Source organism: Neoarthrinium moseri, assembly GCF_022829205.1.
Source record: "Neoarthrinium moseri strain CBS 164.80 chromosome Unknown scaffold6_Wmoseri_CBS_16480, whole genome shotgun sequence".
Lineage (NCBI taxonomy): Eukaryota > Fungi > Ascomycota > Sordariomycetes > Amphisphaeriales > Apiosporaceae > Neoarthrinium > Neoarthrinium moseri.
In genome coordinates this window covers 27,920-40,947 of record NW_026055120.1, presented here as the reverse complement: position 1 = coordinate 40,947, position 13,028 = coordinate 27,920, and the positions used below count along the sequence as shown (strand labels likewise).

General features: G+C 51.0%; 5 protein-coding genes across 5 annotated transcripts; 2 read left to right on the top strand and 3 right to left on the bottom strand.

The window, feature by feature from the left end:
* Positions 1-402: 402 nt before the first annotated feature.
* On the top strand, positions 403-2,183 carry JN550_002579 (uncharacterized protein; the record flags this gene model as incomplete). The annotated part of the gene is made up of 2 exons (XM_049313890.1): positions 403-1,354; positions 1,405-2,183. 2 exons carry the CDS (start codon positions 403-405, stop codon positions 2,181-2,183), a joined length of 1,731 nt encoding a protein of 576 aa, XP_049175104.1.
* Positions 2,184-3,303: 1,120 nt separating this feature from the next.
* JN550_002578 (uncharacterized protein) lies at positions 3,304-4,116 on the top strand (the record flags this gene model as incomplete). The annotated part of the gene is made up of 1 exon (XM_049313888.1): positions 3,304-4,116. One exon carries the CDS (start codon positions 3,304-3,306, stop codon positions 4,114-4,116), a length of 813 nt encoding a protein of 270 aa, XP_049175103.1.
* A 2,227-nt stretch (positions 4,117-6,343) lies between these two features.
* JN550_002577 (uncharacterized protein) lies at positions 6,344-6,628 on the bottom strand (the record flags this gene model as incomplete). Its single annotated transcript, XM_049313887.1, has 1 exon — positions 6,344-6,628. The coding sequence occupies one exon, from the start codon at positions 6,626-6,628 to the stop codon at positions 6,344-6,346; it is 285 nt and encodes a 94-aa protein (XP_049175102.1).
* An 841-nt stretch (positions 6,629-7,469) lies between these two features.
* Positions 7,470-9,872, bottom strand: JN550_002576 (uncharacterized protein; the record flags this gene model as incomplete). The annotated part of the gene is made up of 1 exon (XM_049313886.1): positions 7,470-9,872. One exon carries the CDS (start codon positions 9,870-9,872, stop codon positions 7,470-7,472), a length of 2,403 nt encoding a protein of 800 aa, XP_049175101.1.
* Positions 9,873-11,018: 1,146 nt separating this feature from the next.
* JN550_002575 (uncharacterized protein) lies at positions 11,019-12,754 on the bottom strand (the record flags this gene model as incomplete). The annotated part of the gene is made up of 4 exons (XM_049313885.1): positions 11,019-11,999; positions 12,048-12,390; positions 12,473-12,539; positions 12,601-12,754. 4 exons carry the CDS (start codon positions 12,752-12,754, stop codon positions 11,019-11,021), a joined length of 1,545 nt encoding a protein of 514 aa, XP_049175100.1.
* Between the last annotated feature and the right edge of the window lie 274 nt (positions 12,755-13,028).

Sequence of the window (13,028 nt, the reverse complement as noted above, 5' to 3'; positions counted from 1 at the left end):
GTCAACAGCCGCAGCTGCAGGGCAAGAGATTGACTTCAGCTTGTGATGGGTGGGCGCCCCGATAAGCTTCGCACCAGGGGTTCCGGCTGTCTGCCGACGGCCCTTATCTAGATAAACTGACCCCTGACCAGCGCACACTAAGGTGGTGAGCGAGAGAGTGGGTCGGGCCAGTGGCTTGCTTCAATTGACCATTGCTCATTGATCTCAACATATTCACTGGCATATGCTGCAGACCGTGACTCTCTTGCTGCCTGCCAACCCGGCTCGACTGTGTCTGTAATCTGTCTCAAGGTGTCAGTATGTGCGGCTAGCCAGATTACCCACAGCTTACTACCAAAATCGCGAAAACAAATCCCACCGTGTGGGCCCCGAGGGCTCTCGGCTGCATATCAGAACAGCGGGATGACTTGGTCCCGCCTCACGAGCTTTGGAGGCGAGAACTCCATCTGGCTTTTCACTTCGGCTGTACTTGTTGGACTTGCCAGTTTCTTCGATCTGCGCCAGGGACTTGTCAACTTGCTGTACACGGAAACACATTGCTACCAGTCAGTGAGAACCCACTCGGATGCAGAACCTTATGCGAACTGCTTCTCTGTGTTGCCGTCTGGAGTCTTTTCACGAGTCTTCCAAGCGCCAACTGAATCACCTTACGCGAGAAGCACTCGGCCGGGCTTCGCCATTCCAGGGTTGTGGGACGGCCATGGTCATCTTCTGCAGTATGGGGAGTTCCTGAATTCGGTCGACCTCTTCGGATCCGAGTCTTTCCAAGATATTAACACCAGAGTGAACACTTATCTTGATACTCACCCCGATGCGGGAAGTAAGGAAGAATGGGTTCGAGGTGTGGGCTGGGATCAGATGGCCCTGGGCCGCATGCCAACTGCGGATGATCTGGCCTCTGATGACAGACTCAGGAATCTTTACATTATGCTGGATCGCGTAGACGTCCACTGTATTTGGGTTTCCCAGCCAATACTTGACCTTCTGCCAGAATCCATACCTGACGTGCCCGGGGGCGAGATCGTAAGACATCCAGGCATGGGGGTTTTCTGCGACAATGCTATGGACATGATCATGGCTTTGTGGCCAAAGCCCGACAGTAAGAAGAAGCAAAAGTTTTTGAAGAGTGCCATGTCAAAGTTGAATGAGGTTGGACTCGTCGGTATGGCTGATGCAGGGGTTATGCCTGGAAATGCAGCTCTCTTCAAGGAGCTTGCCGGCACCGAGGACTGGACACTGAGAGTCTATGCCATGCTTGAATGTGACGACCGTAACACATTCTGCCCAGACTCCGCAGAGAAGCACGTCAGAGATGACGGACTACTAAGCATTGCCAGTGTGAAGCTGTTCGCAGGTAAGTCCCTCTACGATAATGCCATTCTTGAGTACTAACACATTGCTTAGATGGAGCTCTTGGCAGCTGGGGAAGCGCCATGATAGACCCTTACTCCGACCGTCCTGACACTTCTGGCTCACTGCTTGTTAACGCAACCGAATTGACGCGTGTAACGATCGCCTGGGCTGAAGCTGGATTTCAGGTCAACATCCATGCCATCGGCGATCTAGCGAACAGAAACGCGGTGGATGCAATGACTGCGGCGCTGGAGCGAGTCTGCCCTGGGGAATCCCTTACATCGTGCCAGTCCAGGCGACGCTTCCGCATAGAGCATTCTCAGATCATCCACCCGGATGACCAGACCCGGATTCACTCAATTGGCATCATTCCGAGCATCCAGCCCACTCATGCGACGAGTGATTTCGCCTATGCAGAGAAGCGTCTGGGCCCTGAAAGAACGAGAACAGAGGCCTACAGGATGCGTTCTCTGCTGGACGTGAACCCTATCTTGGGTAGCGACTTTCCCGTGGAACCACCGGACCCCTTCCAAGGTATCTACGCGGCCGTGACCAGGAAAAACCCGCACACGGGTCGAGGTACCGATGGCTCGCCTGATGGATGGCACACCGAGGAAGCACTCACCCTCGACCAAGCGTTACGCGGCTTCAGTGTCGCACCCGCCCATGGTGCTTTCTTGGGTGGCAAGGCTGGCGTTATCCAAAAGGGAGCCTTTGCCGATTGGGTGGTCATTGATGAGCCACTTGAGGAAACAGATATTGAGGACTTCCGTAACTTCAAAGTGCGCGAGACATGGATTGCTGGCAAGCGAGTATATAAACGGGACTGAGGAAACACGCGACTACGATTTCGGTACACGATAGACATAAGGAGTCAAGAGAAAATACTTCATTTGAGCTTAAGAACTATTTTACCTAACTTGGTGGTGTCCCAAAGTAATGCTGCGTAGGGAAATTGAATATGGCTCAGTCCCTGTTTTATCCACGTGAAGGGATTGCAAGGCGGATACAGTTGAAGAGAAGGTTGCTTGATTCACAAAGCCGAGTGGGGTTGTTTCTAACAGGTCGCAACAGGCACCCTACGAGCCGTCTCGTGTTCGCATATACAGACCACGGCCACAGGATGAACCCTACAGTATAGATCAGAAATATGACGCCCAAGTACAGGCTCCTAGCAGTGAGGGTGACCAGCTCAAGCGTTTTAACTGGCTGGTCTGCCTGAAAAACCCCTTAGGTTGATAGTTTCCACCCAGCACCCGTCCAGAAGCAGCATGCTTAAGGTCAGAACGTAAAAAAGGGTCGAGAGGATCCTTTCTTGTTTCTCTGTTGGCTTCTAACGAGACACTTCCGACAGGCGATTGCTTGTGCCCAGCCTGGAACGGTGTCGCCGGTGGTGATGATTATGAGACATGCATATCTGGATGAATGTCCATATTGCCGATGCGATGGTGAGTATGACGGAGACCGAAGGCATTGGGCTCGGAACACATGGACGGATCAAAGACGCCACGATATTGTCCATGCCGATGAGCTGTCATACTGACTTGAAAGTAAGCTTTGTTTCCGAGTCACTACGAATTCTGATGAGAGATATGCAAGGCTGTGGACATGAGGTATGTTTCTATTCCTCGGGTGTTTGAACGGAGGACAATGTCGAAAATGGGCGGCCGGTCCGATCTTTGCCGTGCCAGCCCGCGGATATGTCAGCAGACAATAGTAGCCTTCCCGGCGTAAATCACACTTCAAGACGATATACTTTGGCGCGAAACTTTGCCTGCCTGTGGGGATTTGCACTAAAAAATTGCCCGAGCCCCGATGGTGCAGGGGTCGATTTTACAGGTGCGCAGGCAGCTCACCCCTCGGCTTATGTTATGCAAGCTGGATCACCTATCTTCGCGCCGCCTTCATTCTTGCACCTTCACTCGGCCAACGGGGAGAATGAGGGAGAACATGCAACGCACTGTCCTTACTTTCCAGCGAAATGCGCACCTCCACAAGCTGAAGGTAGCCGTGACGGCGGTTACGTCCGTTGCTTCGCTACCGGAAGCCAATCGCGTGCTCTACAAACAAGCTGACGACAAGGACCATGTGATAATCACCGACGCGACCATCTTCCACCCTCAGGGCGGCGGCCAGCCATCCGACGTCGGTGTAATAGAGAGCACAGAGAGCGGTGCCCGATTTGACGTACTCTCAGTGCGCATGAGCGCCGTTGCGCAGGGCGAGGTACTCCACTTTGGCCGGTTCGCGGACGCCGCTGCCATCTTCAAGGCCGGTGACTCGGTCATGCAAACAATTGATTCGGACAAACGCCTGCTGTACTCACGGTATCACACGGCCGGCCACGTTCTCGGCGCCGCCGTGCGCCACCTCGTGGAAAAGGAGGTGGAAAACTTTGACGAGACCAAGGCGAGCCATTTCCCAGACTCGGCGGCCTGCGAGTTCCAGGGCCTGATCGAAGCCAAATGGAAAGATCCCATTCAACAGCGTTTGGACGAGTATATAGAGAAGGACATGCAAGTCGAGATTGAGTGGTGGGATGAGGAAGACTTCCGGACCAATGGCATGGAGCGTCAGATACCCGACCGTGAGCTCATGGGCATGACTGCCGATGAGAAATTTCGCGTCGTCAGGATTGTTGGAGCTGAAACATACCCGTGTGGCGGCACCCACGTGGACAGCACCAGATTGTGTGGAAAGACGAATGTCAAGAAGATCGCGCGGAGTAAGGGCACTTCTCGTGTGGGATACACTCTACCATAGTTGGTTGCTGGGCATACTCAATTAGACATAGATATTAGAAGCTGTATTCACAGTGTTCTGTTGGGAGTTGGAGAAAGCTAAATTCAGTCGAGGCTTATCATCCATGTTGCTAACGCCAATGTTTTGGGATCTTTCAACTATACACGATCACTTACCTTCACCTGCAGCGATAGGCTGATCGCATCATGATTCATGGTTCTTGGGTAAGTCTGAAAGAGTCATCTTGAACGCAACTATTGCCTAACTATACAAAAACTAACTCTGCAGAGGGGAAAAAGAGAGGAACAAGAGGGGAACAGATGAGCATGTGTCATGCGACCTGGAAGCCATGGTAGCCTAACGTTGCAATTGTCCTGGTATGTTCATTACAGGAGTAGCGTCTGAAGCTTTTTTGAGAGGAAAATGTTCAAGTTTTCTGGCGTCCATACACCGAAAGGTTTCTGCTTTTGGATCAGCTTCTGATGTTCATGTTAGACTGCTTCGAATAGTAGAAAATAAGATACAGAATTTCCCTGTCTGTTTGACGGGCTGAGAAGAGAGGGTTTGTAGGTCCAACTTGTGTACCAAGGCCCTGTGGCTGCGCCACAGGTGCCATCAGCCACTCCGTGGCGTATCAAATAATCCAAGCTAAGGGCATTCGCCACCAATGCCGCGCTGGCTCAATGGTAGAGCATTAGACTTCTATGCTTGCGCCAAACACGTAAGGAAGGTATCTAAAGGTTGCGGGTTCGAGTCCCGCGTGTGGTTGCGCGTATCTTTTGCTTCTTTTTTCATTTGTCACCCGGGTTTGTGATGATTACTTGTTAATGCGGATATTTATGGTACTGATGTGTATGGTGGGGCACGTGTGCACAGCTATAGGCGTAGCGCACTCTGGAGGTGCTGTGCAGCCATCCCGATGTGTCTGGTCCCTTGCGGCAACCCATTGGATGACCATCCAAATGATCTGGATTACGACCAAAGTTTTCTGAGCCGTATCTTGTTTGCTTTCATCTTCGACGGACTCTCTTGGGACATAGAGGAACTTGCCAGCCTTGGCTAAATTGAGCACTCCATGTGATGAAAGCCTTCTCGTAGGTGACAATTTGTTGAATGCTCTGAACGTGGAGGGGTGTGCATTCCAAACGCGTTTGTTGTCTTCTCCCCATCTTTGTGCCCACTCGGTCCATCTTGTGTATTGTGACTCATCGTCTTTTTGGCCTTTTTCGGTCAACGATTTCAGATTTGAGCTAGGCGGTATGTCTCTGGCTTTGAGAGAGCCTGTGGATATGGTCCAGTCTTTGGCAATGTCCTCCTATGACGTATGCAGCCCGCCATAGCTATGAAGAAGGCATGGCACATGTCAAACACAAACTGGAAGCTTCGGTAAGCGATGTTGATGTTTACATCGTATAGAGAGGTTGACTAACAACATACTTTCTGAAGTTTTGCTGTTGTTGAAGTACCTTCAATTCCTTCGTGAGGTATCTTGCTTCCTGGAATTGAAAGCAGGCGAGGTAAAGAACAAGTTCTGGAGCAAAGAGTACAGCTATGACCGACTTCAGTTTGAACCATTTTACAAACCCCAATTTCTCCTTGAACATCTTCAAATCTCTTCACTTCAGGAGCGTCTTTAGTGTCTGGGCTACGATTGTTCCGAAATTTCTTCATCAGAACACCGCAAAGGCGAACTGTTATTGATAATAAGACTCTGCTCAGATCATGTTCGCGGCATGCAAGCGGCTGTTTTTTTTTTTTTTTTTTTCCACAACAGATACTTGGGGTCTGTCAACAGAGCCCCTCGTAAATTATGTTCTCACGCAGTACGGAACAGGTGCCCTTCGACCCTTTAGCTTTTCAGCCTGTGTCACAAATACGATACTGGTGATCGTGATTGTACTGCATTCGACCTGGAGGTTCTAGATGACAAGGGCTGATCAAGCGATCCGCATCGAGTGTTCATTTAATTGAGCTCTTCAGTCCAACACTCCGCGTCTTTTCCATGGATATTTTCCACTGATATTCCAATCTTGATAAAAGCCATCTATTGTAACTTATATACATCGTTCTAGAAACGTGACTAACAATTTATCTGTCTTTTCTGGGGCTTGGTCCCTAGCTTAAGAATGGCCTGAGGTGAGGCATGGGCAAGTGAGAATACAGTCGGAGCACTGGAACCCTCAATGATTAATGATCATCCACGGTAAAAGGTTAAGCAAAACTTGAAACGGAAAAACGAAGAGAAAGGCTAACTTACGTAACCATTCTGGTCGCAGCCAGAGGGATAATATGCGGTTGGGTAAATAGGGTTGTAGCCGACAGTCGGGTCGCCAAGCGGGTTACCGCAGTGGACGAAACCACCCGTCATCAGCCACGAGGTACACTCGCAGATACGTGGGTTGCCAGCCTCACAAAGAGTGATGTTGGTAGGCACGCTGTCAGCCGGGCATCCCGGCCCACGGGCCTCTAGGACAGGCAGCGAAACCGCGGCCGCGGCCCCGGAGAAAACGGCAAGCATTTGGAAGGGCTGCATGATGGATATGGCGGAAGCTGTGCAAGAGGAGGATTTTGATAGTTGATGAGGTAGCGAAATCTTTTTTAGTAAAAAATGGCAAGACGAATGGATGAGGAATTAATTCAAGTGGATATTTGGGGTGCTGTAGCGAGACAGAGTCAACTTATATTTCACTGAAGATGTATTTGAACTCTTTTGGTCCGGCGTTGCCGACACAGGGCGCCGTTCATCATAAAAGACTCAAGACCATTCTTCGCCCATATTGTCACCACCCAGTACCGGATGGGCTGATTCTGGATACTAAAAACCATGCCTACGTTGCATATGCATGATGGTTCCCGGACGGGAGTATCCGTCTTAGGCATGTATTCAGGCATTGTGGAGAAAAGGAAACAGAATGCGCCCTCCGTTCAGGGGGCTGCCAGGGTATTTAAGGTTTGCTTTAGTGCTACCCATGAGGTGTTTTTCGGCCGAGTGGCAAAGCAACCCATGGATCTCGTATTTCGTCTGTTGTTTTATGCACTGCGTTGTCTATATATAGTTTCATTAGATTGATGTATTGGCAAGTGACAACTGCCATGTGGTTTAAGGGGCTTGCCTATAAACCTCTTCCCAAATCAGCGGAATGGCCGTTTCTCAGACTATCTCGAACGCCGCAACATGAAAAGTTTTTCTTTTTTTTCCAGCTAGAGTGCGCTGAGCGATCAAGCAACGTTGCTGGCACATAATGCTTCGAGACTCGCGACGAAACCGCGTTGATACAGGCGGTGGCCAAGTTCATGTGGCGCCAATGACTACGGCACAGCAAGCTAGCCAGACGATCGTGGAGGCATATTACTTTTTCTGCTTTATATAATCTCTATACCGAGTTCAAGTATGAAGGGAGCCTGATCTCTATATCCTTGTTGCCGAAGTGCTTTACGATGTGCACCACCTCGTTGTCGCCATCGCCTACAAGAATGTCTGCAACAATGTCGTCGAGTAGAGATGGTCTGGGCATGATTTGAACATTCTTCATACCCTCTTCGTGCCTTTTGCCGCCATCCATGAGGAGCATCTTGTCTACATACGTCTGGCTCTTGTGCTGTACACCAAGGATTTCCGTCCCGATCTCCCACAGCGGCGTGGCGCTCCAACCGTGACAGTCGCTGCGCATCGTGCTCTCGCTCTCGGCCCAGGTTGTGAGGTTGTCGGCGATCATCTTCTTCCAAGGCTGAATCAGCGTGTCCCAGCAGTCCTCATAGACGCCTGCCTTGCTAGCCGCGCGGAAGAGGTAGAAGCCCATGGCGAAGCTCGCCTTAGCTAGCCCAAGATGCTCGCGCTCCAGGATGGCTCGCCGGATGAGCTGCGCGGCCTCCTGGCCCTCAACGAGTCCTGCCAGCACCGCGAAGATCTGTGTGTGCTGGCTGAGTTCCCCAGTGCTGCCCGGGCCATCGAGAAATAGTCCCGTGGCTGGATCGAAGCAGTGTTGGCGTATGGCTTGCAGGACAGATTGATGGCGACGTCGGTACGCCAATGCGGTGTCCCGACGACCGATGAAGACCATGCACTCGGCGGCGTGCAAGAGTACGTACGCGTAAACGAGGGAGTGGTAGGTCGCGGAACCTTTGCTGTAATAGCACTTGGGCACCGCCATGCCTCGAAACCCAATCCCCGGCGTGTGCCAGTCGTCTACCCAGTCTACAAAAGCCCAACAGTCGGGCTCGAACTTGCCCACCAGACCGAGCTCGTTAATTCGCGCATCAAAGTAGTTTAGCACGCCGTCCACACCGCCAGCGTAATACTCCACCAGCTTCTCATCACCGAAGTACACCATGTGATCGTGCACCATAAGCACCCAGAAGAGAGAAAATGTGGGGATATTAATGGTACGGCCGGGGTTAGGGAAGTGCGTCTCGACCAAGCCATCCTCCCGGCGTGAGGCATAGAAGTCTTGCATAGCCTTCCGCGCCAGTCTGTCATCCCGCGAGAGAAAATAGGTGAACAAAATCTGACTTCGAGAGTCCATAGCAAATTGATTCTGCTCGTAAAAAGGACAATCTTCGTACGTCTCGTGCATGCAGTTCTTCAGCGTGTTAATGCTGATGTCCCAAAGCTTTCTTGTCAGCGCCGACGACGTCTGGATGGTAGAGCGAATGTTGAGCGGATAGTGCGTCGACCGGTAAGAGAATGATCGTATGACGATTGGGGCGTCCTTTGTGCTCACGGTCAGGCGCACGTACCGGAATGTTCGGAACCAGAACGGCGTGTAATGGTTCTCGCCGCCGTGGACCGTGTAGTAATCTGTCATGCCGTACAGTCGCCCGTTCCTGAAATCCGTTCGATCTCCTTTGTTGCGGCTCATGAAATTCTCCATAGGAGACTCGTAGCACTCGGAATAGAGGATCTCAAATGAACACGCTTGCTCATCGGTGCCTTGGTGTTCGCAGGCGAGGTCAAGAAACCCGGTGGTCAGGATGCTGCTCTCGACCTCAACCCAAGTCCTCGTGTTGGCGGGAATCGTGACCACCGCCTCACCGCCAATCATCGCCTGCCAGTCATCTTGCGGGATCGCTCCATCGCAGGTCACCACGCCATCAAAACGCGCGTCGTTCTCGGTCAGGGTCGGTATCGTGCGCGGAAAGAGTCGGCGAGGATCCAGCATTGGGGACATCTTGCGGTGCGGCAAACCCGGTACAGCATGCTGCCAGGCGTCGTCATTGTATTCGTTCGTGTGCCAATTTCGGGTACCACGCCTTGCATCTACTTGCTCATTTAGGTTTAAGAATGGCGGGCCGAGTCGGTAGTCCCAGGATGAGGGACCGACCAATTGGGTCGCATTGTCCTTCTTCAACTTCCATGACTCATCTGAGTGAAGAGAAACTTCTTCAGATTTGGTAGAGAACTGACAATGAACAAGCAAGCCCGCAAAGGGTGTCCTAGTCATGCTCAAGCAGCCATCATGTACAAAAGAGAAACGCAAAACTCTGGCGGCGAGAACGTTACGTCCAGCCTGCAGATGTGGCTGGATGTCGACGGTCTCGTAGTTCCAATGGCTCGGGTAACCCTTGCAAGGCCCAAAGCTAATTCGTTGGCCGTTAAGGAACAGTCTATATCTGGTATCTGCCGAAACGTGGAGGAGCGCTTCACCAGTGGGCACAGCAGTGAGGGAGAAAGTTTTGCGGAAGAGAACGAACTGCCCCGACAAGGTAACGTCGTCATAGTCGGATAACCAGATCCATTTGGCCGGGCTGCTGAAGAAGACGGATTGGGCTGCTGCCATGATCAAGACGAAGGGGGGCCGAAGAGGAGAAATTGTGAAGCTCCGGCAGTGGCGCCTACACGGTGAATAGCAACTGATTATTGGGGCCGTGGCCAATAACGGGGACAGAAAGGACGCTCGTTCTAATTAAATAGCGACAAATCGACATGTGGCCAAGTGCTACACCATGAAGGAATCAGAGAACATATCAAGCGCACACAGGCAGAGAATCTTAGCAGACCGGAATACCCGCTCTTGGGGCCCCAGTCATGAAGAGGAGAAAAAGTGGGCCCAGTCTATAGTAGATGAAACTAGAGAGTGCTTAGTGATAATCAGGAAGTCCGGGGTTGAAAAAGGCGAGATGGATCCCGACGTAGGGTTCCGAGGTTGTAGTGGAGGGATTGCATCCTCGGCCTCTAGCCCTAGCTTCTAAATAGCCACGTAATACACGGCGGAGTTTGTGGGGGATAAACACAAGGCCACAATATTTCACAGCGTATTCATAGAGATCTGGCAGACCTAGCGTCGTCTTTCGGGAGAACGAATGGCGAGTAGATATGATTACTGGTTTTACTGCCCTAGGAGTTGGTCATGAGCCACACTGTTTGGGGACGGCGGGGAGCTGGAAGCCGCGTATCTTGGCGCCAAAATTGTCGGCGGCATGACTTCTCAAGGACCGTCATTCTGGACCTTGTAATATCGTCTTTGGGGATGAGAGGTGAGGTAAGGCCCAGCCTTCCTTCTAAAACTCCAAAATAGAGAGTATTCTGAGTCTGGGGTAGTATGTTAGCCGCATGGGGCGTATGGGGTACGTCTTCGATTGATATAAGGACTTACATCTCCTTCCCCCCGGGTTGCGCCCTATCAGCACCCAACACTTTACTTTCCCGCTGTCCACACCCGTTCATCCACGATGGGCGACGAGACAGATGCCAAAGCCGGAGCTGCTCTTCATCATGAAGATGTAGACGGCCGTAATCAGGAGCAGGCCCCTAGCACATGGCATTTTCTCTAGACAGTCGTACTAGATGACCCCAAACTCTGGAATTGCGATATACCTAGAGGGAAGCTACGCGCAATGAATAGGAGAACGATATTATCGACCCATAAATGTATTTGTATTGTTAATTTGTTTACAAACGTCAAGCTACGTTTTGCCTGTTACGACTAGCTGGCCTGGCTCAAATCATACTTTGCGAATGCGCGGGCAGGAACCTTGCGCTCGAATAGTATATCCAACTCGTCGAAGCTCCTTCCCTTGGTCTCGGGAACGAAGAAGTAGAGAAGCACTAGCATAATCAGCCCCATACCACAGAAGATCCATCCAATATGGCCTCCAAGGTTTGCCTGATCAGAGTTGAAGAGGTAAGGCAGAACAATAGTCCAGATTATACTAACGATGCATGACCAACTGAAACCCAGACCAACGGACTTGGCTCTAAGCCTGGTTGCGGAAACTTCACCAGCTACAGCCAATGATGATCCGCAAACAGGCCCATAAGTGATAGAGGTGAATTGCAAAGCAATTCCAATAGCTAAGAGCGATCCACTTGAGCGTGGCAGAGCGGCTGCGATACCCATAACAAGGTACATAAGACAACATAGAATGACGCCGAAGATCATAAGAATTCGACGGCCAAACTTCATCATCGAGTAGATATTAACGATGGCAGAAACAACACCCATGCTGACGCCGATTTGTGTGAGCATCAGGACGGTCTTGCTATCCAGGCCAGTCTGGTTGAGGAAATAAGAAGCGTTGGAAGCTAGAACAGCACCAGCGACCTGAGGCATGTACATGCAGATAAGGACAACGCACGTTCGGCGCAAATTGGATCCACGGAAGCACTCGATGTAATTTGCCTTCACCGCTGCTTGCTGGCGCTCGTGGATGATGGTCGCCTCGATCTGAGCCGTTCGAGCGACCACATCCTCATGCGGACCAGAAAGACGGCGTAGCGCTTTCATGGCATCTTCTTTTCTGTTTTTCATAACGAGCCAGTAAGGCGACTCGGGTAGGAAGGGAAGGCCAAGAGCAAGGATCGTCGGGAATGCCCAGCCAGCAGCGAAAAGGACCTTGTAGGCCATAGGATCGATGATGGCCACACGAGAGAAGGTCGAGGAGATGGCAATCAACATGCCAATATTCTGAGGTTGGGGTTAGCGCTAGTCGAAAACAATAGTTGTCACACATACCATCATGACGATGTTTATCGACAAAGCAATACCGCGCATTGGCAGCGGGGCGATCTCGGAGACATATGTCTGCGTGATCGTCTGCATCATGCCAACCGCAAACCCTGACAAAATCTTGCTTCCAAGGAATTGCGGAGACGTTGCAGCAACGAAAGCGACGGCAATTCCAGAGACAGAAAGTATAATAGTGAAGGCCAAGACCATTCGACGTCCGACCAAATCTTGTGTCCATCCCGCTACGAGCGATCCAAGCAGCATGCCGACGTTATAAGTTGCATTCCAGGCAGACTGCCAGTAGGCAGGAATTGTCAGTGCTCCATTGACTTCTTCGGCGAAGGTCATCCTACAAAGTAACACAAGTTAGCATATCAAGGGAGGCTACAGCATTTCTGTTGGAAAGTACGGTGTGGAGTAGTGTGGCTTACTGGAAAGCTGGCAAGGCCAAACACACCGACAGCACAAGATTCTCATATCCGACGAGGCATGGTCCGACTGCAGTGATAGTTAGAATGACCTTGTTTGCTCTGGTGGTGTTGCAAGGTTCATTACTCACCATTGACAAAAAGCGACCACAGCACGATCTTTGGATTTTGGCGCAAGCATTGCCATGGTGACATTTCATAATCGATCTCCTCAATGACTTCCTCATTATGGAATGCATTGGCCTTTGCGGCTATTTCCGTCACGGGAAAGTCTTGATGGGCCATTATTATAAGGGCGACTTGGGGGATTGGAGGAACCCTCAAACGACAAAAAGGGGTAAACAAATGATTGCACAAATTTAAGTGTGCGATAGAGGCCTGGAGTTTATCAGCAAAGATATATATCCTTCGAAAGATGCCAGAAATATAGTTCGAATTAGAGAATAAAAGGGTGGCATGCCAGCTACATATGGTGAGGGAAAAAACACCTCCTAGGCGGCCGGAACCAAGTATACAACATGTGGAGCCTCTGTGCATGGATGAACGTGGGGAAATGCGC